Source organism: Vitis riparia, chromosome 17 (assembly GCF_004353265.1).
Source record: "Vitis riparia cultivar Riparia Gloire de Montpellier isolate 1030 chromosome 17, EGFV_Vit.rip_1.0, whole genome shotgun sequence".
Classification (NCBI taxonomy): Eukaryota; Viridiplantae; Streptophyta; class Magnoliopsida; order Vitales; family Vitaceae; genus Vitis; species Vitis riparia.
In genome coordinates this window covers 15425357-15452273 of record NC_048447.1, presented here as the reverse complement: position 1 = coordinate 15452273, position 26917 = coordinate 15425357, and the positions used below count along the sequence as shown (strand labels likewise).

Genomic DNA, 26917 nt, shown 5'->3' with positions numbered 1-26917 from the left:
TTCATCCATTTCTCACTGGTCTACGCACATTCAGTTGATTTGAAAAGGTAAACACTTCGGAATTAGTATTGGAAATTTCCCATCTCCCATGTTCTCAGTACTGTTGGGTATTTCATGGCTCAACCATCAGCTATCACAAATTTCGCCCAGATGATCTGGGACTTCGTCCAGGATTGAATTTCTGAGTAGAAAGACTGAATTTTTTTCTTTGAAGATTAATCAATTCCACAAGCCCCCGCTTTGAGAAAAACATGCTTCGAGATAGTTGAATAGCCTAAGCCTAAAGCTCAGCCAAACATAATTCTAACCAAGCCCAATCGAAAACTTTTTTTTCATTGTCGAATTAGGAAAAAAAAAAATGGAATTGGGCTTGGTTGGATTGAATTCATCTAAATTGTACTTCTAATTTTTTTTTTATCACTTTTTTTTGTAAATAATTTTGTTTTAATACAAAAGGTGAATTTTTTTAAACTCTTATTAAGATAAAAAAAATTTACATTTTTCTTCTTCCTCTTTTCAATCTTTTAAACTTATTATAATACCCAAATCTAATTTTTCATAAATAAAACAAAATAAAATCATATTCATTTTTTAAAATTTTGGGTTGAGTCTTATTTTAAAAACTAATCCAATTATGTAATTTTATTTAATTTGAGTGAGAAATAAACTTAGTAGAAATCAATAAAATTGTAATTTAGGAAAAAACCTAATATAATTGAAATATGTTCTTTGATCAATTTTTCTTTTGCTTTCCGAAAAAAATTAGATTTAATTTTTTTTTTTTTTAATAAATTGTTACTCAAAAGCAAAACCAACAACATACAAAATCACTAATTTAAATGAGGAACTATTCTAAAATAACTATACAAAATTTTAGTTTTTCCCATGCAGCCACTACTTTTATGTCATAGACTCTATAGATTAAAATTCTATAAATTTATACAGATTTTTCATTCAAAATAAAAAAAAAAATCATGAAATTTATATTAAAAGTGAATTTAAGACAAATTTTCAAAATTCAACTTTTTACAATATAATAAAACCAAAATAAACTAATAATTATCCATTCTCAAAATCACTACCAAATAGACTCTTAGCCTTAAATGTTAGCACAGGGAAAGATTTTTTATTTTATTTTTTATTATTGTCATTAAAAAATTGTTGGAGTCACAAATTTGGGGCTCCTTTTGTCGTGAGTGGAGCTCAATCGATTTTATAGTAAATAAAGTCTAGAATAATAAAATTCTTATCATTATGTATTTAAACTTGAAATACTCCCTTAACAACCCAATAATTGTATTTTAAAACATGATTAGTAACATAACTCTATAGATGGCTTGTTAAGAAATGTTTATGTTGAAAAACATTCCAAATTCCTAATTAGTATAGATTCAGTTTTGAAAAAAAAAATTGTGTAAAATATTTTCTAAGTTGATATATTATTGTAATATTAGATTTCTCTATAAAATAAGAAAAATTGTTAAAAATATCTTTACAAATGTAAGGAAAAATGTAAGGTGATGGAACAATGGGCTTGTGGCTCAAAGTATGGATAAAGGAGTGGAGAAATATGAAATGTTCTTTGAACCCATATTTATATTTGATTCTGTCTTTTGTAATATTTTGTGCTATAATGAAAATATTCTCTCATTTGTGGGTGAATGTAAAACCTCGTAATTCTCTATGCAATTATTTTATTTTTGTATCCTTGAACTAATATGTTTGTATCGAAACTTCCAATGGCACAACAATTTAATAGCATGACAAATAGCTTGTTCAAATTGTTGTCCATGTATGATGTCATTGTTTAAGCCATAAATTCTAATTTGCACTCCAATGGAATAGTAGATCTCCTAGAAATGAAATGTTTAAGATTTATGAAAAATGAAGAACTATATCCGGCAATATTATTAGTAATGCATTTCTTAAATTATGTGAATATAAGTTTAACTTAGCTAAGAATAATATATATATATGTTAGATGTTGTTATGCTTTTTATGTATTTCTTTTAAAGGTACTTTTAAGAGTATCTTATCAAAAAATGATATTAATTTCTAATTTATTTATTATTATTTATGTTGGCAAATCGGAGGGTTGATTGCGTTCATCAACTCCCCTCGTGTTGGTCGTGGGCGCTTGGATGAATGCACTATAAGGTTATGATATGTGTATTTTCTAATAACAATTGTTTTTAGGAGAATTAATAGCGTCTGAGGTCCTACAAGTGGTACCAGAGTCGAGATCACAAGTTTGAACCCTAGGACTGTCACTGGGGGAAGATTGTTGGCATATCGAAGGATTGAACACATCCATCAACTCCCCTTAGGAGATGCACATTTCCTAACAACAATTGTTTTTAAGAGAGTTGGTAGTGTCAGAAATCCTACAACTTTCATCGTTGATAATGAGATTTCTCTATTTTAATAGTAGGTATGATTCTCGTTAATACTATGGATGATAAAGTTTGATAAAATCTATCAACATATTTCAAACCTAAAACATTTTTCATGGATTGAGGTTGAGTATAATTGTGTTTGAGTCAAATTCGTGTTAATCTCAATACATTTAATAAACATGTCTTTTTTCTAATTTTTATCTTTATAATACAAATTTGATCTAAATTAACCTATTTAATAATTATATTGGTTGGTTTGATTATAACCATTACTTATTTAACTTATTTAAAATTTGATTTTAAAATAAATTAGTCAATCATGTTATGAACATATCAAGGTGAAAGGTTAATCATATTGACTCAAATAAGATCTATCATAACCTAACTATTAAATGGGTTACATAACATGTCATATTCATATCATTTCTAACCTTTAGTTGTGATCATTACCCGTTGTTATAAACCCTTCTTCCTATGATATCCCACCTAAACTAATTCAAAAACATGGTAAAAGGAAAATTTAAGACTAATTTTGAAAAAAAAGTAGAATAATTTTTAATTTTATTATTTTTAAAAAACATTTCCAATTTATATGACTAAACAATTTTACATAATTTGATATTTTGTGAAAGTCAATTTTGAATTTATCTTTCAAAACATATCTTCAACAAAGAATTTTAAAGTTTGTCGTTTCATTTTGATTGTAAAAAAGAGCCAAGCATACGACCTATTTTCTAGTCAGCTCGAAACATATCTTTAAAATTTTATGATATTTAAAATAGAAAGAGAAATCAACCACATTGAATCAAGCCCATACTTTCTGTACTTTATCCTTTTTATAACCTAGTACTAGGAAGAAATTATAAAATTAAAATAAATTTATAATTTAAATTTACAAAAAATTAACCATGGAACACTTTTATTTTCCCCGAATAATAACATTATTGTAGTATACTATATATGAACAACAATAAAACAGTGCATAAAATTTAAAACCCCGAAATAGATTGTATAACACAAATATATATTTTTTTTTGAAGCGTTGTTTGGAATATTGACATTTATGTAAGAATGAACATAAAGTAGATTTTAAGATATGTGTGGGACCATCTTTGATGCTTTGGAATTGGGAGCGACAATGGTATTGCTTGGGTGATGTATTATGGGGAAATTTATTGAATTAATATGATTTTTTCTTGGGAAAGTGTGGGAAAACTTGTGATTACCTTTTTCCATTGCCCAAAACGTAAAAAGTAGTTGTTTTATTGTTCAATTCTTTAGCTTAAGTTGTGAATAGATCCACATTAAAATTGAAAATTACTTTGTTTTTTTTTTTATAGGCAAACACAATTCATTAAAGAGGCAAAAAACCTCAACGTATACAGGACGTATACAAAGAAAACCAGCCAAAACAGGCAAAAAGACCAAAAAACAAACCATCCCTCATCTGGAGGCAAGCCACTCCAGGAAATCTAAAAGGGAATGCGGCTCCTCTTCCATATACAATTTAGCCCAACCCCAGATATAACAAACAAAAGAAAATTTAAACCTCTGAATAACTAGTACTCCCCCCCTAAAGGCTAATCTATTTCTTTCCTTCCACACCATCCAAAAAATGAATAATGGAATGGAATTCCAGAATTTTTTCTTCTTTTTCCCCACAAAAGAACCCCCCCAACTATATAAAACCTCCTTTACAGTATAAGGGAACACCCATTTGACCCCAACTAAGCCCAACACCAAGTCCCAAAGAACCCTAGCCACTGTACAATGAATAAGTAAATGGTCCACACTTTCCTCTTCACAAGCACACAAAAAACACCTATTCGGGAGCTGCCATCCTCTTCTTTGGATTCTATCAAGAGTCAAAATTGAAAATTACTTTGTTTTACAACACAAAAACCTTTCCCTTTTATTTTTATTTATAGAGAATTTTTCTTCTCGAATTCTCGGATATTTCTAGTAAAAAATGAGAGAGGGATCTCTCATTTTTTATTATTATCTTTACTAGGATGGTTTCTAGATAGTTTTTAACCATTCCAACTCCTAAAAATTGCTTTCCTAATCTCTTATTTGGTTGGATTGAGTTGGATCAGTCAGACTTGGATACTCACCCTACTCGAATAAAAAGAAACGAGAAAAACAACTCTAATAAAAAGAAACAAGAAAAATAAAAAAAAACTTGAAGGGTTATCCATTGAAAGTTATGAAGAGAATAAAATAAGAGGTGCGATGAAGTTTTAAAATAACTAAATATATAGATGATTATTCTTTGAAAATAATAGATTTTGTAAATTGATATAATTCAATATGAGAATAGGGAAATTGTTCAATGTTATACTCTTCCTTTTAAGCTTGTCTTTTTTCTTTTCATTTTTTTTACTTATTACCCATCTCTATTTTACATTGAAATGAATATATCATGCGTACTTCACTATGACATGTATTTAGATGCTAATAAATTATGAATGATAACATAAAAAAATAATAAAAAATTTTATAATCAAAATTTCTTAAACAAATTCTACAAAAATGTTTTTCTTTTGGTTGTTACACATCAATAGATTTTTGTTTCCTTTTTGCTTTTAAAAGCAGAAAAACATAATTGGAATCAGAAATCATATTTGATACTTTTAAAAATAAAAAATATAATTTAAAAAGTATTTCTTATATTATTTTTAAAATTATAAAATAGTAGTGAGTATGAGTCGTGACACATGAATTAAATTTATTTTGTTTGAGTTTTTTTGGCTTACGTGGCTATTAGAGGTTAAAAGAATGAAAATGGGAGGGAGCTGATTCCAGTTTAGTTATTGAAATGCTCCGGGGTTCTTACCCTGCGATCATTTTCAGGAACCCTAATTCTTAATACTCATTTTCGTTAGGATGTTGAATCGATTTCCAAATGAGTAGGAATAAAAAAAAAAAAAAATGATCCGATTGAGCGTGAGGAACAGATGACCAGTCGTAAGAAGAAAGCAGTTGCTGAGTCTTCTGGTCTCTTGCGAAGCCTCCTTCCCTGGAAGCAAGAGGTATTCTCGTTTGCTTTCTTGCTTCTTTGTTTGGTTGCTGAGAAAATGGAGCAAAAATGATAGAGTACAATATGGTAGTATTATTGTAATGTGTCGTGCTGTTTTGGTTTCTGAAGAAAATGGAGAAATCCCCCGTTACTAATTCATATGGCCCTGTTGAATGAAGGTGCTTATTTTTTCTGATCCCAACCCATGGAAACACTCTACTAGTACAATTCAATAGAATGGTATAAATTTATGAAACCTAGATAAGTAGGATCAACAATTAGATAGTTACAGAATCCTTGACTTATTCCCGAATCTGTCCTGATCTTTTGAGTGTTTTTTTTTTTGTCAAATTAATCTATAGAAAATTCATTTGATTATTTGCCAAATAATTATCTAGATTCCCCAATTATTCCAACTAAGTATGCAATTTTATTTTTTAACTTACATATTTCATTTTGGATTTTCTATGAAATATTGCCTCAATAACTCTGATCCTGGATTATTCCTTAATGGAGCTGAGGATTTGTTATCTTCATAGGTCAATGGTTAAAGGGCTGGTAGTGAATGTGACCACAGAAACTTCATATATAATGTGAAAACATATGGATCTAGTGTTGTCTGTGGTCACCAACGCTGGTTGGACTGGCATAAATTTACTTCTGTTTTTTACATAATTTTGGTCCAAGTAAACATATCTGATGCTATATTTTTACTATTTCATTGCATATTCTCAACCACACATTGCCTTTTTTATAATTATGAATTTTCAGGTTACAGATGAAGAATTGCAAAGGTGGTTTCATGGACCATTTATGGGAGGGTTTTCTGCTGGATACTATAATACTGTGGGCTGTAACGAGGGTAATAGTATTATGTGCATTTGAACTAAAGTGGTCCTGTGAATTCTGAATTTCTTTAGTAAAGCCTAATGAGTAAACGAAGTGAAATAAACATGCAGGGTGGGCTCCACAGTCATTTACCTTGTCCTGGAAGAACCAGGCTGAAGTTAAAAAGCAGAGTATGTTTACCATCTTAGATGATGGTGAGAAAGTGGTATGTTATCTCACCTTCTCTTATATAAATATTTATATTTTTTATTTTACTGGATAAGGTTTAAGTCTCCACTTTGGGCATCAATTAGCATTATATGGATCCACTTTAGTAAATATCTAGCAACTGCATTTGGGCAGCTTAAAATTTACTATATGTTTGGGAACTGTTTTAAACATATCAAACTTTGCATGGTACTCAATTTTTTTTCTTATGTAAAAGAGAGGAGTCATAATGCTTATGGTGCTGAATTTTTGTATATGGTTATTAAGATTTTGCAACTATTCTGATATATCAGGAAGCATGCTCAAACGAATAGGTTCCTTATATTTTTTTGCAACTATTGGTTAAATATATGAATAGTTCTCTTCGGTCATCATAACTTGATATTATGTAGCCAAGTTTCTTGAAACTTCACTTCATTTTGGCTGAGTTAATAGCCTTAATCTTCAATCATTGATTGTTAAGTTCTTTATGCTATTGAGAATGGATATAAGTGAGGTTCTTGCTATCTTCTTTTAATTGGAGAGAACAGTAACATATTGTAAATGAAACTGAATGGCCTGAGTTTGGGGCTGTAAAAGGGTTGTGGGATGCCACCTGGTGTGTTGGTAAGATTTTAATACAACTAGATTCCCAGGGGGACTTAGGAATGGTGATAGAATGTCTGCAATCATCAGAAGGTTCATGTAGATTATATAAGATCTAGATTTGCATGATCTCCCTTTGATGGAGGGCCCCTTCACATGGTGTGGTGGCTTGAACAATCAGTCAATGTCAATATTGGACCTTTTTTGGTGTTGGAAAGTTAGGAAAGCCATTTCAATGGGATGTTGTAGTGTCTATTATTGAGAGCTATGTTTGATCACTTGCTTGAGGGGTTGGTTGAGGAGAGGCAAAACTCCATTTAGGTTCAAAAACATTTGTCTCAAAGTAGACGGCTTGAGAGATTAGCTTAAGAATTGGTGGATGGGGTAGAACTTCAAAGGTTCTTATAGTTTCATTCTAGCTTCCAAATTGAAGGCTTTGAAGACACCTCTTAAGGCTTGGAACAAATGGTTGTTTGGTAGTGTATTAGTAAGGAAAGAGCAGGCTTTAAATCAAGTGAGCTCTAGGATTCTAAGGAGATGGGAGTTGCTCTAGTTGTAGGAGAAGTTGAAGTTAGGAGGGTTGCAAGGGAAGAGTATTATGAGTATGCCTTGTTGGAAAAAACTTCTTGGATGTTGGAGTTCAGGGGGATTTTGTTGAAGAATGGAGATAGAAACACTCAATTATTTCTTAAAATGGCTAATATGTGTAGGCTAAGGAACTTTTTTACCTAGGATTAGGGTGAATGGTGTATGGCTCTCCTAAGAATGAGATAAAGGAGGGGATGGCTCACCCTTTCGTAGCCTTTTGTCCAAATTGGGAGATTAAGGACCTAGCATCAGTGTTATAACCTATGAAGCTATGAATTGCAAGAAGCAAGGGGTTTGAAGGTGCCATGCTCAAAGGAGGTGTTAGTACTTTGTTGGATTTAAGTGGAGATAAAGCTCCATATTTGGATGATTTCTCTATGACTTTTTTACGGTTTAGTAAGTTTTCCATCTGTTGGTTGCGGATAATACTTTAGTTTTTTGTGAGGCCTTTTAGGATCAAATGACCTATTTAAGTTGGTTACTTATGTGGTTTGAGGCCAATTTGAGCTTAAAGATAAACTCAATCTAGTTGGGAGGTTGGAGAACATGGAATATTTGGCTTTTGAATTAGGCTGTAAGGTGGGACATTTTTCATCCACTTACTTAGGTCTTATGGTGGGCGCCCCATATAAATTAGTGGCAACTTAGGATGGGGTGGAAGAGAGGTTGTGTAAAAGATTGACAATGTGGAAAGGACAATATATTTCCAAGAGAAGGAAGAGGGGGTAGTAAAGTTTTGACCGTGAAAGGTGACTTAGGGTACAGTTTGGTTTCTTTGTTTGTGGGGTGACTCTGGGGTAAAGTTTTGACCCTCAATCTCTTTCAAAGGATAGGTTGGACATTAGCTAATAGATATTTTTTTATGTCATATCCAAAATGATTCAATTGATCATATCCTTCTACATTGTGGCAAGATGAGGGTTTGGTGATATCTATTGTTTTCTCTTTTTGGAGTGTCTTCGGTGTTATCTTCCTCAATTAGAGAGACCCTCTTAGGATGACGTAACCCCATTGTCAAGAAGAAATGAAAAAAGGTGTGGGAAATAGCTCCTTTATGCATTTTTTGAACAATTTGGAAGGAAATAAACAAAAGATCATTTGAAAACAAGGAGCTTTCTAACCAAAGACTGAAAAATGGTTTTCTTTCTCATTTGTTGTCTTAGACCAAGTTGTATATGGATAAAGAATCAATGTCCTTAATTGACTTTGTTGGTTGGTTTGGTTTTCATTGAGGGGAGAGAGTCGTTTTTTGCTCTCCTTCTTTTGTTTAACTTGTGCCTTTTGAAAATAAGGAGCTTTTTGACCAAAGACCGAAAAATAGTTTTCTTTGTCATTTTTTGTTTTAGACAACTATATAGATAAAGACTCAATGTCCTTAATTGACTTTGTTAGTTGGTTGGGTTCTCATTGAGGGAGGGAGTCATTTTTTATTGTCCTTCTTTTGTTTTGTTTGTGCCTTTTGATGGTTGTTGTATATATCCATTGTATGTTAGTGTGCTTGTTTTGGCGCTTTTTTTGACATAATCCTCTTTTTGTTTATCTATCAAATAATAATAAAAAAAAAAGGCAAGGAAGTTTTGAAAAAGGTATAAAACGCCACTTTTTTTGTTTTGATCTGAAAGAAAGGAGGTGTTGAGGACTTGAAAGGATTTAAATCTATAAGTTTGGTGGGGTCTATGTAAACTTTTAGCTAAGGTCCTGGTGAAAAGATTGAAGAAAATGGTGGAAAAAAATGGTCTCTAAGTCCAGGAATGCTTTTGTAGAGGGGAGGTAAATTCTAGATGTGGTGCTTATTACTAATAAGGTCATCATTCCAATTTAGGCATTTAATTTAGACTGACTCCACTAGTTGAAAGAAGGCATTTAATTTAGACTCAAGTGGCAAGGGTTTGGGGGATGTACTAGTTCAGGTCCTAGCAAGTACCAAAAATGAAATTGTTAACCATTAAAAAGGAAAAGATCATATTTGATGTTGACTCCAAAGGTAGGTAGTTAGACTATATTGCAAACATTGCCCTCCACCAAGTTCCAAAGTGACTGATGGGGTTTGCAAAGTCATAGAAGTTTTCCAAAACCTCCACCTGCTCTGAAATCATCCTACCGGAAGGATTCATGGATGAGGATGGAGCAGGAAATTGTGTCATTTCCACCTGATGAAAGAAAGGGTTCTGATAGTTGGAACCTTAAGATTTGATGACAGGGTTCAACTTTTGTCCAAAAATCTAAATCATGCTGAATCTACTGTATTTATTGCATTTTAGTTCATCAAATACAGAATTACCTACCAGCTACCGGTCCAAATAGGCATAGTTCATTTCTTGTAGCACCGCCAACTCTTGTGGGTTTGTACTTTTTTAATTAAGTTCTGTTTTTGCTCCTTGTATTTGCATAAGGAATGTGACATGGAGCTGTCATGATTGACATGGCAACTACAGAATATTAGAAAATGCCACATCTCTGTAGTACTGAACAATATGCAAGAGCATAAAATGCTTCAATAGGAGCATCCTAGTTACATACTGTTGTGGTTCTATACACCCATATATTCAAACACATTACCCCTGCTTTCCAAACAGTGTTCTGGAGTATTTATGATTTTTGTCTTCTCTTCTGCCATTCAGATTTTTTGTCCATTAATGTTGTGGTTCTACATCTCACTTCTTTTAAAATTTAATGGCCAAGCCCATAGTAAGTGGGTTTTCCTTTTTGTTCAATGGGACATGTCTTCCCTTTTTTATTTCAATAGACTTATTGTCTTCTATGTGTTTATTTCTGCATTGTTTCTAAGTGTGTTAAGTAATGATATTTTTACCGACTTATCAAAGAAATTGATGGCTGTTATCATATTTTCTTTTCATATATTTGAGAAATTCATTTAATGTTGTAGCAACAATTCTACAGTTAATCAGATGTTATGCAAGCTATATTAGTGTTAAATGATCTTGTAATTGTAATAATTTTGTTCAAGTTGTTTATATTTATATTTATATTTGTTTTTATTTATTTTCATACCATTTTTCTGTGTTTTCCTGCTTTAGGAAATGGAAGGCAGTTCCCTGGGGAATCTTTGCAGTTTGATACATTTGGATTTGCTGCTGCAGAACTTGCTCGAAAACAAGCAAAGGTACTGTCAAGTGCATTTCATGCATATTGCTCAATGGGGTTATCAATAGGTTTATAACCTCGTTAAAGTTGGATCTACTTACCTCAGTTAGCACTTACTATTTTACTGCTAGTTTAAAATCTCAGGAGGCAAACCCTCAAAAAGTCCGAACTATGACGTGTTCAAATTCACCACGGTTGAATTCCCTGTAACTGAATGTAAATTAAAAAGTGCTCCTAATACTTATGAAGCAATCCATAAGCACATTTCCCATGAAAGCGGAAACTTACTATTTTGAACAGGGATAAACTGGAATAAGGTTCCATTGGAAATGAGCTCATAAACCCATAGAGTCACTTCTGTATGCAAACAACACCCCAAAATCCCAACCAAGCTCTTATGATTGATTTGTGAAAGAATCACAATCTCATTAATAAAGTGCTCTAATTGGTTTTCATAAATTATTTTTTACTTTTTAGTCGCAACAATTCTTTCATTATTTAATGTACCTTTATAAATAGTTCCTTGACCTCCTTGACCAAGAATTCAATTCTTATTGAAGTTGCTGATTGCCTTCTCTAATTCATTAGAAGTGAAAATTTTTCAAAAACAACTTTATTAAAAGAGACTTGTTGCAACAGCAGCCGACCATTTCCCCCACTTATACTGAAGCCTGCATGCCCAAAGATAATTAAAAAAAGGTCATCCTATTATCTAAAGTTAAAGAAGAAAATCAACAATTAATGCAAAGTCATCCTATATTATATATATATAATCAAAGTCATGTGATAATGGGTAGACTAATTAATGTTTATCCATTTTATCTGGATTGGTATCTGATAATGGGTAGACTAATTTGAGGATAATTTTTATTTATGTATTTAATTATTAGGAAATATGTGCCTTTAGCAAAGTCTTGAGACTGGTCCAAACTCTATGGTTACTCATCTCTGAGTCTTTACAAATAGGGTTTTCTCTTTTTAAGGTAGTATTAGTATATACATAAGTGATAAATTGACGTAAGTGAGATATATGAGTTGTTATCCAAGACTTGAACTAATCTTAACTTTTGGATTTTGGGTTGTTGATTGATGTTGTACATTGCATGGTAATGAGGGCAACAATTGCATCTTAGGATCAATTTAAATATTAAACACACTCTTCAACTAGTTAATTATGTGCTACTTTATATATGTTTGATTTTCTCATACGTTTCATTTAGTCCTTGATGTTTATAGTTATTTTCATGAATAACGAGTCATGGGAACTTCTTTGGAGAGTAGAGTACGAAAAGTTTTATAGTATCAAAGTTGCATGAAGATCAATGACATAGTCCTGTTTTGACCAACCAAAGTTTTAGGTTGGTTAAGGGGGTTAAAGATATCCAAATGAGCTTAAATAATTTGGATATCATTTGTTCGATGCAGAAAAATCAGGAAAGATTAATAAATAAATAGAAAAAGTGTCAAAGGAGTTGGGAAGCTTTATGTCAAAATGGCGTCCAAATGGCGCCACCACAAGCCCTAATGTCATTTCTTCCCTCCCCGGTAGCCATGTCCAGCTCCAGAAGTCCCACCTTCTAGGGAAATAAAAATGGCTCCACCTTATATACATTGGCCATTTTTTTGTGTTGCAACTCTGGGAATGTGTGGTGCCGACATTTTTGAACCCTTCCTAAAGGCACTATATGATCTCCCATCTATATTTGTGATGCCTCCGCGTGGTCTACGGCTTAGAGAAACAAGGGAGAACATATTTGCAGCTTTTTGTAGGCTTCTCCTTTGAAAATAGATTGGGAGGAGACCTTGTTATTTAAGTGTATTTTATTATATTATTTACTAATAATCTAAAGTTAATTATAGTTAATAAAAATTTATTTAGGGTAAATTACTAAATGACTTTTATTTAATATTTTTGTTCTATATGATTTAACATTATTTAGCAATAAATTTAGTCTATTGAACAAAAATATAAAAAATTGATATGATTGCATAGGTGGATTTTTTATTGTATAATATGAATATTATTTGTTGATTTTAAATAACAAAAATTTGAAGTTAATTAGCGTTACTCCATTTGTACCAAAAAATTTAATTGGGATTAATTAGGCTTGCATGTAAAAGGATTAAAGAAATTTAATTAGTTAGGATTGATGATGAGGTAAATAAGGTCAGCTAAAGTAAGATTTTGAGGATATTTTAGTTATTTTTTAAAATAATTTTATTTATGATAGTAAAAATGAAAATATTGGTTTTTAAGGATATATCAGTATTTAGATTGTATGGATAAATTTTGATAAAAATATCAATGAAACGGAAATGGCTTAAACTCATAAAAATCTTTGAAAAGATCCAAAAAAAATATAGAATGCATAATAATATACATATTTAAGTTGTTTTATTTAAAACTTTAAAGTATATAATTTGTGATGTTAAAAAATATTATGTAGAATTTTAAAATACACTTAATATTAAAATATTTACTCTATAATTAATTTTTATTTAAAATATATATAATTTCATTTTTATTTTTTTGTATATAATTATTATATAAGACTTGTGATTTTTACATTTTTAATAATACATTAAAAGGAATTTAAAAAAAATGTAATTAAGAGTAATCAATTTATTATACTTAATTAATTTATAAAAAAATTATTAAAATTAAAGGATTGTAGTTGATGGAGTGCCAACTGCTATTCATAACAGGCCTCTCCATACCAAACGGGTAGGGAGTGGTGAAATTCCACAAAACTTAAATTTCAATCATTCCGTAATTTTGTTTTTAACAAGTTAATTGATAATCATTCGATCCATAAATATTGAGTCTGGATGGGCATTGGTTTTTACACTTGATTTTTTATTTTATTTTTATTTGGTTAGACAGTGTGTTTTTTTAGAACATATATAAACTGTTTTCAACTATTTTTTAGGAGGCGCGTTTTAAAAATCATAGCATGGAGATGATTGGAAAAGAAAAGTATTATAGGTAAAAGTTATTTTTAAGAAATATGTAAAGAAAATAGTTTTAAATATTTGAAACTATTAAGCAGACTCTTATCCTAGAAAATCTTGTAAAATATTTTTTAAAAACAATCTTCAAAAACTAACTAATTTTTTAGTATTGTTTTCAAAAGGGTCCAAAAGAGACCTCAATATATTAATGTCATTTGGATCAACAATGCATTAAAAGTCAAGTATGTGTATTTGACTATTGGCTATGTTAACCTATCAGAGTTCAATGGATATCATCTTCGAAACATATGTTTTTTAAAAACAATTTCTATTCTTTAGAGTAGAAAACAGTTTTATAGCTCTGCCAATAAATTTATGATAGAAAACAGTTTTTTAAGCATTTATTCGAAAAATGGATTGTTTTTTTAGAACGAATTTAAGGTAATTTCAATTTTTTTGTATATGCTGAATAAAAATTAAAATATGAAGATACATTGGAAACAACACTTTCTTGGAAAATAAACCTAAGAAATTGTTTTATCGGAAGGGCATACTAGGAAGATGAAGAGATGAAGTTTGGAATTAAGTTATAGGGAAATTTAGCAAGAAGCTTTGGGTTGGAAAGATACTTGTCCTAGTAGGCCAAGGTGACAAGGTTTTGTTTTTAATGAAATTCACTTTTCATGCCTTTATTCCCTCCTTGTCTGGTCCCGAGAGGAATGATTGGTAGGATTGAAGGAATTTGGATGATACGTCCATGGTCTAGTGTTGGAGGGAGAGCCATAATGAATCTCTTCACATAGGAGAAGGTTCTTTGAAGCTTCAATTTGGAGGCTTGGGCTAAAGCCCAAGCTTTAGCCCAAGCTGGTTGGACTATAAGCTAATTATTCCCAACAAGAATTATTCTAAAGATAATCTTTTGAGAATTGTTTTAAAAAACTTTCTAAATGATTCTAAGTTTCCATTAACTCAAGTAATTTTTTTTTTAATTTATTTAATCTAGTCCTAAAATTTTACATGAACACAAAGGTTGCCACATACCCTAGCACATACAACATGCCTAGCTACTAGATCTAGATAGACATAATTAAAGGATAATTTGACAATTTAAAATACTACAACATAAATTTCTCATAAAAGTCATCAAGAAATAAGACAATCATATCATAATACAATACAAACTAAACATTGTTAAAATACAACACTTGTATTTTAATTGTCAATCATAATGCGTTAAATAACAATGATTGCTCATCGGAGGAAGATGCTTTGGGGTAATTCAAACATGACCTTCTAAAGATGAAGTACTATCTAGAGGGCCTATTATTTCCATTTCGATGCATGCATTCTCTTCAAAATTTTGCTCAACCTTCAAAGGTGGAAGAGACATTCTAATATGCTCTAATTCCATGGTAATCTCTTTCATTGTAGGCCTTTTCCTTCCACTCAAGTTAAGCATTGATATGCCAGGTTAGCAAGAGCCATGATCTCTTCTTTTCTCCTTCCTTTACAACCCAGCATCAAGAATATCAAATAGACGAGACTCTTGTAATGACAAAATAAAATGTGTTGCCAAACTTTTCTCTTCTTGTGATCTTGTTGAACAAATTGGCTTTTGTCCTGTTAAAAGTTCAACAAGAACAACTCCAAAACTGTATACATCACTTTTTTCAGTAAATTGACTTGATTGAAAATATTCTGGATCCAAGTAACCAAAGTCCCATGTACAAGAGTAGTCAAGTGAGTTTGCTCTATAGAAATAGACCTTGATGTTCCAAAATCTGACACTTTGCTCTATGTTTATCATCTAAAAGTATATTTGTAGACTTGATGTCTCTATGATAAATTGGTATTGAACACGCTGAGTGTAAATAAGCAAGTGCCCCAGCTACCTCAATCGCAATTTGTAGACGCATTTCCATGAAAGTGGGAAGTCACTATCTTGATTGTGAATATGTTGGAACAAAGTTCCATTGGAAATGAACTCATAAACCAATAAAGGTACCTCTGTCTCCAAGCAACACCCAAGAGCCCAACTACATTCCTATGATTGATTTGTGAAAGAATCACAATTTCATTAATGAAGTGCTCTATTTGGCTTTCATCAACTATCTTTGACTTTTAACTGCAACAATCCTTCCATCAGTTAACATACCTTTATAAACTGTTCCTTGACCTCCTTGACCAAGAATTCGATCCAAATTGAAGTTGTCAGTAGCCTTTTCCAACTCCTTAGAAGTGAAAATTTTTGTTTTCTCAACAGCAACTTTGTCAGAAGAGATTTGTTGTTCCAACAATAGACCACCGTTTCGTTTAAAGAATCGTTTTTTAAGTCTAATCTCTTTTTTTTCTTCACCACTTTGTACAAGCCAAAAGATCCAAGGAGTAGTAATAATGATCCACCACCAATGCTAAAACCTGCATTAGTTGGAGATAAATTAAAAAGAAAAAAAAAACACTTTATTATCTTAAATCAATGAAGAAAGTCAATAAACTAATGAATACTAGAATCTTCTTGAGAACACAAGGAATGAAATATAGTGAAATATAAATACTTTGTAACTGGTCATATATCCTCATCTTAGTATTTGAAAGAGCATGCTTAATAGCAGTTTAATCTTCCATAATTCCCAATGCAAATTTTACAATCAAGATCATGAGATACAGTACTATTGATTATTGTAATGTAAATTCTACAATATGAAAAGAATTAGAACTTGATGGATCCAAAATTAAAACAAGATGTGGTTTCAAGCTTGAGACAAAGTTATTTATCGTAAGTTACTTATTTTGATGGATTTAGGATATGATATGAAAAATTGAATATAAATTAAACCATGAAAGAAAAAGATCTCATTTACAATTAAGAAAATCATAGTAACCATTATTTTTTTCAAATGAATTTTTCGATAGGCTAAAAGCTATTTGACATACTTAAAATAACGTGTTATCTAAAGAATAAATTTTAAGTTAATCAACAAAATGAATTGGAATGCACTAGTTGATCTACTAATTAAATAGAATTTACTAAGGATCAATACCAAATCATTAATATTTATAAGTTAAATATAAAACATCCCCGTGAACAAGAAATTTGGGCCTTATATATTAGCCTTATACTACAATGGGCATACACACATTGTGAGGTTGATGTCGTGACCATCATCACACAACCTACCCTAGGGTATTGGGTGAAAAAAAACATGTTCTTGATGTTTGAAACTACCTAAAGGGGTTAATAGATAGTTTACTGTTTGGATTCTAATTCAATAATTGAACATCACCTACAGAAAGTAAATATTCCACCAACCACACTAAAGAACACGTAGGCAAATGTGGAAATCTCTTTAAAAAAAACCACTTTCTTCAAGGGGAAAACTACTAGTCGTAGGTCACAAGCCAAATTCATTAAATTAATAAAATAGTGGAAGGTTTTGCCAAACTCCATACTTATTCCTCGGGGGACTTGCTTTGATCTACACTCAAAGTCTTTTCATGTCCTTGATGTGGCGATCACAATCACTTCATGAAGATGATACTTCGAAAACCTCTTTAGAGCATTTGACTCACCAATTTCAAGACATGATTTCAACTTTGAGATCTTAAGGTAGTGAAGCATTATGAATTGCACACTAATATTTCTCTCAAAATTCTCTTATTTTTTTAAGGTTTTCATAGTAGAAAAAATGTTTATATCAAAACGAAACCTTGAATAGCATTAAAGTTGGGTCCACACCATGCTACAAAAAATTTGGCAAATAAAAAATAAAAGATGATAAAGTTTAAAAATTCCCCTAAGTGATCAATCCTTGGTGTGGTGGATCAATTGACCCTTCTTTGGAATGACAACAAAATACATCCTATTTGTAGGGCAATCAATCAACCTTGAGAAATGATCAATCAACCCTTTAAAAAAAAATGATTGAGTGATAAGGTTTGGTTAATCTCAATCTTTTTTCTTTTTTTTTTAAATAATCAGGAAACATTTCATGGCCAAGCTCTTAGGACACAGGGACCCAAACCTTAGGGTGCTGACCGCACCCGTAACAACTAGCAATAGGTAAATCAACGTATTTAACCATTGGCAGAATTCGAAGCTAGGACCGTGCTCCTCTACCACACATCCTAGCATTCACCCTAACCAATTAGGTCACCCTGACATGCTTTAATCTCGATTTTGATGATAATATAACAAAGTTTGAAACTAATGATTTATCTTAAGTGTGTTTAGACAAGAATACTCTTAAAGTAGCAATCATAAAGATAAATCAGGTCAAAGGAAAATCAAGAAGAATGAGCAGACCTCAAAAAAATATCAATCAAGACCATTTCTTAAGTGTGATCAAGTAGCCACGGTTTGGTTAATCTCGATTTTGATGATAATAAAATAAGGTTTGAAACTAATGATTTATCTAAGTGTGTTTAAGCAAGAAGGTTTTCAAAATGTGATAATCATAAAGATAAATTAAGTCAAAGAAAAATCAAGAAGAAAGAGAAAACCTCATAAAATAAAAAGAAAATAAAAAAAATCAATCAAGACCATTTCCATAAGATCTTTTTGTAAGGTTATTAACGCACCAGGACCATGCATTTAATTTACTTAAGCACCTAAAATCATCTAAGTACTAATTTGTCTTCAATTCTTTTATAAATTGGATAAAAAAAAATTGAAATGAGGAAAAACCTAAATTTCAATGTAGTTAAAATATGTTTAAAGGTTTTTCAAAGATTGAGGAGCTATTAGCCAAGGTTTACCAACCTTAATTTAGTCTTAAAAATGTGTTTTCAATGTAATTGATTGAGGTATAGGAAACTGGTTCAACTGTTTAGGCTCAACCAGTTGAAGGGAGTAAAAATGCTAAAAACTGGTAGAACCTTATTTCAACTAGTCTAATCCAAGCCTTAATTGGTCAAGGCTAAGCATCAATCAGTCAAGGCTAAATCTCAACCGGTTAAGCAACCAATTGAGGTTTCAATTAGGCTATGGTAACCCCGATGGTTAGCAGCTAGTCGATCGATTGATCCACTAGTTGAACTCAAACCGTGTCTAATGGCTAGTCTAAGCTTCCAACTCCTATTTAGAAGCTCCAACTTCTTGCATTGATGGAAAACAAGTTTTAAATCATTCTTAAATGTTATTTGAACCTTAGGGGAATGCTTTTAGAGTACACTTGCTTTCAAACTTGCATTTCATCTTAGTAAACTATTCAACCTTAGTTTCTTTGTATTTTATTGTACTAAATTATAACTTAAAAGTTTTATTCTTATCAAATTTTTTATTGTATACCTTGTGAGGAGAGTTTAAGTGTGAGATATCACTTGAAGGAAAAATTTAAGTGTAAGATATCACTTAGGATTTACCAAGTATAGGGTATCACTTGGAAAATTCAAGAGTGAGACATCTCTTGAAGAAAATTGTGAGTGCCTATTGGAGCTAGTTAATTCAAGTGTAAAACTTGAGGGCTTGGTTTAAAAGTCTTAATATAATGAAATCTAAGCTTAGAATTAAAGCTAGATCAGGAAAATGTATGTAAGCCAGATAAGGTTGAACCACTATAAAACTTGAGTTTGCATTTCTCTATTCCCTACTCTCTTTATTTATATACAATTATTCTTTATTATTTTTATCATTTTTTGTTGTTTATTTGTCTCTTATATTTATCATAGTTAATATTTGTTAGAAAGTCTCAAATTCCTAATCAATATAATTTTTTTTATATAGAATATTTATTATATTCATATATCATCATAATATTAGATTTAGGAATATCTCTATAAATATTCTAGGTCATAAGAGAAAAAAGTTATGAGATGAAAATGGACTTGTAAATAATATATGAAGTGGATAGAGATGTGAGGAAGAATAGGACATACCTAGTGGAGTAAAATGACACATCGTTCAAGGTGTAGATACAAGGAGTGAGGAAACATGAAATGTTTTAGGAACTTAATAATTGTATCAATTTTTTGTCATTTGTAATATTCTTTATGATATAGTGGAATGATTCTCTCTCATTCATGAATATAAGTATGGTTGGTCAAACCATATTAAAACCCCATGTACTTTTGTGTGGGTTGTTTTTATCTTTGTGTTGTTAAATTAACATTGCTTGCATGAAAGCTTCTGTTGGTACAACGATGATTGCTATAATTTGTAAAAAGAGATCGACCAACACCCAATTCAACCCCCACCCCTTTAGGTGTTTGCCTTAGGTTGATATAGATAGAATTCTAACAATATTTTTAGGAAGTTCAATATATAAATGAAAAGTTGTGATTGATAAGTAGATGAGAACCAAAATAAGTGCTTGAGAATATATAATAGCATGAAATTATGTGGAAAAGAGTTCAATGAGTTCTTCAATAATGAAAGTATTTTCAAATACTACACAATTAAGCATAGTCCACAATAAAATGATATTGCAAGACAAATGAATGGAACTCTATTAGAGAAGCACAATATATGTTTTCAAACATTCCAAGGCTTTTGTAGGACTTTTATGTCATGGTAGTTAAATCAACTTGTTATCTTTTGGACCTCTTTAATTTTTATTGATTGTAGGACTCTTGAAAGGTTATGGTTTGGTTCTCCCACAAATTATACAAATTAAAAAAAAAAATGTCCTACTTATTCATGTAAATGAAGGCAAGTTGGAACTAAGGAAAAAGAAGTGCATGTTTTTCATATGTGCAAATGGTGTAAAAGGTACATGTTTCAAAATCCACTGAAGTAAATAATTCCTTAATGTGAGAAAAAATGTGGAGCTTGAGCATTAAGTTTTAAGAAATATAGGACAAAAAAGTTTAGAAAAGTTAAATAAAGAAAAGGTGTAAGATCTTGATGATAAAGAAAATACACCATAAAATCACAACAATACATTTTGACAAACACAAAAGGAGGAGGCAAATTAGACCATCTTAGAGATAAGTTAATGATGATTTTGTTCCTTACACACTTAGTGTGAAAGACATTAGTAAAAGGATCACTATAACAGAGAGTACTACATACATGACAACTAAATTTGTTCTTTTGTTTGAACTTAAATAGTAACTACATACATTCTCTAAAGGCCTTGTAGGGACGTGGGAGTGAAGTGACATAGAAAACTTTCAAATCAAAAATAAAAAACACAAAAAAATACATAACAATTTATGTGGTTCAACTGAAATCCTATATTCATAGACAAAGATGATAAAAAAAACTCACTATTATTCAAGGATATTACAATCTTAGAACTTTTATCTTAAAACCCTAAATATATTTGAAAAAAAAAACTCTATTTCAATCAAAATTTCTTCCTATATGTTTCTTGATTAATATATATATATATATATATATATATATATATATATATATATATATATAAGACTCAGGTTGAAATGATCGATCTTACGCCTCCCAACTTTTTCTCTAGTTGTGGGAATCAATACAAGCTGAGCCTAATCCAATTCTAATTATTAGAAATGATTAATAAGTAGTTTCTCATAACTCTAAATCTTCAATCAAAAAATCAAGAAAAGAGGAATTAATAAAAGGCATGATGATAACTTACGTCTAGAATTAAGTTGGAGCACAACATGCCAATATATGTCAATAACTCGATTAAAACCTAACTTTATTACTTTCTCTTCTTCTTCTTTTTTTTTCGTTTTGAATTACGAAGACATTAAAATAGAGGAAATGTTTTTAATGATGTATTACGAAGACATGAAAATAAAGGAGATGTTACCTAGAATTAGAGGTCTTGACAACCTATCCTTGGTGATGCAATGGTACTCAATATGATAACTTTGATTGTCGAATATGTAACTATAATCACATGTCTCCTGACAGTTGGCACATTCTTTGACAACTAGAACACCAAAGAGCATAAATAATATTGAAATCCATTAATAAGAATTTTGAAACTATAAATCATTACAGGAAAAGAGGAATTGAGTTTGAAATTTGTTAATTTGATAATTTTTTTTATTAGTGTTTAATAAAACGTTTGGACAAACTTATCCTATTTCACATATTCTAAGGCTAAAAGTATTTTTTAAAAACATTATCAAACAAATTAATATAATTAGATTAATAACTAATATGTTTTGTTTAAGTTTAATAGATTTCAAATATTTTAAAATAAAGTTAATCATCTTTATCATAGTATAAAATAAGTAAAAAATAAAAATTTAATGTTTATCTAAAATTTGAAGTCTCGAATGGGATATATGACATTTTTGTATCTAGATCATCTAAATAAAGTTTACGCTCCAACACCCAAAATTTTGTGCACGTAACAAGTCTGTCTACATATATTGAGAAAGATAGCCTAAGGACAACATGAAAGACCGGGAATTACAACCTATCAAAAAAGAAGGGATTCACCAAGACATCTAGACCTGGGGATATGTTTGATTTCAAAAAGCACTAAGAAAAAAATACATTAAAAATAATTATTTTCTCATGTATGTTTACATTATGAAAATTATGAAAAAAAATGAAATATAATTAAAATTAGTTTAAAAGCTTATACATTTTTAAATTATTTGATATTTATATTAAAAAATTAAAATAAGTAGAATGAGATTGAAATAACATAAAAAATAATAATAATAATTTTTTTATTTTAAATTTATTTTTTATTTATTTTTCTACTTTTCATATTTGTTTTCATTTTCCGATTAGTTGTTATTTTCCTTCAAATCTTCAGGAAACCTTCTGCTTCATAGCCTAGAAAGAACATGGGGGTCATGCATTTGAGAGGAAATCATGGATTACAGCCGATCAAGAAAGAAGTGCATACCATGATCACATCCATCGTGAAGATAAGGGTTGCCTTCGTAACGCGATGGGCAGCGACAAGAAGAACGAACATAAGATCCAATCGACAAGCTGTAGTAAACGGAGCCGTTACATAAAGAGCTGGCGTTGTCCCCTTCTTTTATCATCCACAACAACGATAACGCAGCATACTTCACACTAACATCCTCCAGTTCAGTGAAGTTGCGAGAAAACCAGTCTCTGTCCACCAAGAAGGCATGAGTGGAGGTAGAGTGGTTGTTTCCTTCATCATCTAGGGTAAAATTCACACTGTAGGTGCTGAGATAGTAGCTATCTATGGTTGGAATTGTGGTTTGGCAACAGTTGATGCCATAGCAACCTTGAGCAGGAGAACTACCGCTGCATTTAATGGAGGTGCAACCTGCCCAGATTTTCTCATGCTCCATGAGTTCTGCATGGCCACAACCCAACACCACGAATATATTATCGAGCCTCGAGAACAGGAACGGGCTTTGGTCTAAATGAATACTTGTATGCAACTCGCTGCTCCCTTTCTGCTCATCATAGGAAGCTATGGGACTATAAACTGTCACTGTTTGGTGTTCCAGTGATACATTCAGCAGCTCCAGGTTGAGTTTACTAGGGTTTAAGAAGGGTTTTGCAGCACCGGAAGTGTTGCTGCAATTTACTGAGTACCACTCGTTCAGATAACAGCTCTCCCCGATCCCAAATGGGAAGGGAATGACAACGTTTCCGCATTGAGACTGACAATTTGGCTTTACCAGATATTCAAGTGGTGTTGATGCTTCAGCTGTTAAGCATAGGCATAGGCATAGCAAGCAGTTGATGAGCAGAAGAACCAACTTCATAACCATTTCTTCGTTGATTTTGGGTATTTTGGAATACAGAAGATGATCAATGATATTATATAAGAGAAAAAGAACCTCTATCCTGCTATTTTATATTGAGTTGAGATCAACTACCATTCAAAAGATATTTTCCAAAAAAGAAAAGTCAATTCCCTTATTGTATGATATCATGCATAGTCGTGGAAGCAAAATAAATTTAAGTTTGTTGACTTTTCCATTTATATAGTACACAAGGAAGAACATAATGGACCACTTCTAAGATTAATTACTTTGACACGCTACTCAACACTATCCCACCCATTCTACGCAATGTGCTAAGGCGCGCTACTTTCCACGTTTAGCTTGCGTACGGACCTTACTCTTGGGAATACGGGTATGGAATAATGGAATTTTGAAACGGAATATAACAAATATTTGATTTTCAATTTCAGTGAAAAAGACAAAGGATAAAACATGGTATTATCATTTCATTATTTCCTCGAAAGAAACTATCTTTGATTCAAGGGATTAAAAGACTAGGGGTTTGTTCCCTTTTTTCTCAAGCCTTAAAGCAATTTGTTATAAGACTTCCATTATTTTTTAAGATAGGTGATTAAAAGAGTGCAATTAATTTAGAGTGTTGGATTATGTAAATAGTCAATTTAAAAATAAATCATATATGTCCGAAATTCAATTTAACATAATGTTAACTTTAGCCCAATGCAAACTATTTTTTCATATTTGGGTTAAAAAAAATGTATAAATAAGACCCAAGTTGGGTTTGATTGGATTGAACATGCATAAGTTATACTTCTAACATTTATGGAATTTTAAACATAATTATCAAAAAGTAAAATTTTTCTAACTTTTATATTATCAAAAAGAAAATTATATTTTTCTTCGTTCTCTTTTCAGTCTTTTAACCTTATTATAATACCCAAATTTAATTTTTCATACAAAATAAAGCCATGCATATTCATTTTTGAAAATTGGAAATAAGTCTTATTTAAAAAAAAAAATTAATCAAACTACATTAATTTTATTCCATTTGAATGAGAAATAAATTTAGTATAAATTAGTAAAGTTGTCATTTAGAAAAAAGAAAAAAGAAAAAAGAAAAAATGGATATGATTGAAATAGGTTTTTTTGTTTTTTTGTCAATTTTACTTTTGCATTTCAAAAAATTTAGATCTAAATTATTTTTTTCATATATTGTTACTGAAAAATGAAACCAACAATATAAAAAGTCACTCAATTAGATGAGAAACTATTCTAAAATAAATATACAAAATTTCAAATCAAAACCAAATTTTTACCACCATGCAGCTACTACTTTTATGTCATAGTCGATCATCAGATTTTGAATAAAATTAAAATTCATGAAATTTATAATAGAAATGAATTTACAATGAATTTTTTAAATTCAACTTCTTGTGATACAATAAAATCAAAATAAATTAACAATTATCCATTGCAGTGTTTTTTTTTTTTTTAATTAGAGCTCAAAAACATAATTTGCTTATTCATTTAAATATCTAGTGAAGTCATCAATTTCAATTACTTTTACAAATAAAAAGTTAGAATTTAATAATTATTCCCAAGTTAGGAATCTAAAAATTAATGAATTAATCCCAACAATGAAAAATATATTTCAATCACATATATAAGATATACAAATCCGAAGACACGTAACATAAAAACAAGTGTTCACTTTCAAAAGAAAATTCATGTTTTTTATTGATCAAAGATAATTAGAAATCTTAATTATTACCTAATTATCAATTTCCAGTTAAATAAAAAATTAATTATTATAAATTTTTTATTGAAATAATAAATTATGATATTTTAGGATATTTTGAAATATGTTAAACTATTTTTAAAAAAAAATTATTTGTTTTCAAATTAAAAGTAGAAAAATAATAATTAATTTTATAAACGGTGTTAACATGTAAAATAAATAGATTTAACATTTAAATATTATTAAATCAAATAACTTAACACTTCCAAACACATATATAAAACAAACAACTTCAACATTTAATGATATTAACTTTGTTCAGATTTAAGTGATATTAACTTCCCCTTAAAAATAAAAATAGAATAGCTTGTCATTTCCTTCAATTGATTGTAGAGTTTTTTCTTTTTCTTTTTCTTTTTTTTTAATAATCTCAGTTGACAAGTCTAGTCTACTATATACATACATAAAATAGCTTGTCATTTCCTTCAATTGATTGCAAAGATTTTTCTCCTTCTTTGTTTGTTTTTCCAATCTGACTAGTCTGCTACATGTTACATCTATATATAATTTCCAAAGATGGGGTAAATGCTTGGAAGCCAGTCATCTTGTATTGTATCAGTGTCATATTCAAGCAACGAGATGGGTGATTTCTAGGCATTTGACTTGTCTATTGATTTTTTTCTTCTAATTTCATTTGACAAACTACTGTCACATCAATCAAATTCAAAACAAAAAATCTCTCTCATCTCGGATCATAGAGTTGAGAAACAGCAAGTAATTTCCAGCCCATTCAAAATTATTCAACTTATTAAGCTTTGATTTATTCCCAAATTAAATCCTTTAAGCTTATGTTTGGCTTTTAGAAAATTTCAAAAAAATTTAATGGAAAAAGATAGAAAGAAAAAATGAGGAAAAAAAAAATTTAAATTAATAAAATATTTTTATCCATTATTTTAAATTCATTTCACCTATGTTTCCCTCTTCTACATAAAAATCAAATAATTTAAAAATATATACAATTTTAACTAATTTTATTTTATATATATATATTGTATTTCTTCATGTGAAACCATGAGAGAATCATTTTTTTAACATTTATTTTTCTTTAATCATTTATTAAGATGACCAATTAAAAATGCTAGCAACCCTTCCCCATTATTTGCATGTTCAAGGGCAAAATTTACAACCAAGAGTTACTCTTTATCCAAACACACAGCCCAACTAATGTGTGATCTTTCAAAAAGTAAATGTCATTTAGTAGGTTAAAGCAAGTTATGCCCCAGAATAAGTTGCTTCCACTAGATTATTACTTGGAAAATTCTAGTAATCAAACTAAAATAAGTTATCATTGGACTCTATCTTATACCAACTCTACTTGATTATCTATGGGTATATTTGATTCTCATAAAATTCATGGGAAAATGTGAGAAAAATAATGTAGAAAGAAAAAGTGTAAGAAAAAAAATAAAAAATAAATTTAAGGTCAAAAAATTATTTTTATATGATTTTTAAACTTATTTTACTTTTTTTTCCCATTATATGAAAATTAAATTACTTTTATGAATTATATAAAATTTAAATAATTTTAAAATATAAAAATTTATAATTAATATTAATTATATTTTATTTTATTTCATATTTTTATAATGAAACCAAATACAAAAAAATCATTTTCTTAACATTTTTTTTCTTTTCTTAATATTTTCAAATAATCAAATATAACCTAAATTTATTTTCATCTTATTTCCTTAGTATTTTTTTATAACCAAATTTTCAATGCTCACCCTACCTAGCCACCATTAAAAATTTTATATTGTATTTAAAAAAAAAATTACTGATCCTAAAATAAATATAATTTATAAA

General features: G+C 30.1%; 1 protein-coding gene and 1 pseudogene across 1 annotated transcript; one reads left to right on the top strand and one right to left on the bottom strand.

Moving 5' to 3' along the window:
- The first annotated feature begins 5225 nt into the window (after window positions 1-5225).
- On the top strand, window positions 5226-11111 carry LOC117905033 (G patch domain-containing protein TGH-like). Its single transcript, XM_034817895.1, has 4 exons — window positions 5226-5428; window positions 6187-6277; window positions 6375-6469; window positions 10683-11111. Exons 1-4 carry the CDS (start codon window positions 5354-5356, stop codon window positions 10815-10817), a joined length of 396 nt encoding a protein of 131 aa, XP_034673786.1. The 5' UTR covers window positions 5226-5353; the 3' UTR covers window positions 10818-11111.
- Window positions 11112-14980: 3869 nt separating this feature from the next.
- On the bottom strand, window positions 14981-23343 carry LOC117904152 (annotated as a pseudogene).
- Window positions 23344-26917: the final 3574 nt, after the last annotated feature.

What these genes read in the sequence shown, in the direction of transcription:
- LOC117905033 (XM_034817895.1), top strand. Translation starts at nt 5,354, where the DNA reads ATGACCAGTCGTAAGAAGAAAGCAGTTGCTGAGTCTTCTGGTCTCTTG. An exon ending in TCCTTCCCTGGAAGCAAGAG is followed by an intron (nt 5,429 to 6,186) that starts GTATTCTCGTTT and finishes ATGAATTTTCAG; the next exon opens with GTTACAGATGAAGAATTGCA. An exon ending in TACTGTGGGCTGTAACGAGG is followed by an intron (nt 6,278 to 6,374) that starts GTAATAGTATTA and finishes ATAAACATGCAG; the next exon opens with GGTGGGCTCCACAGTCATTT.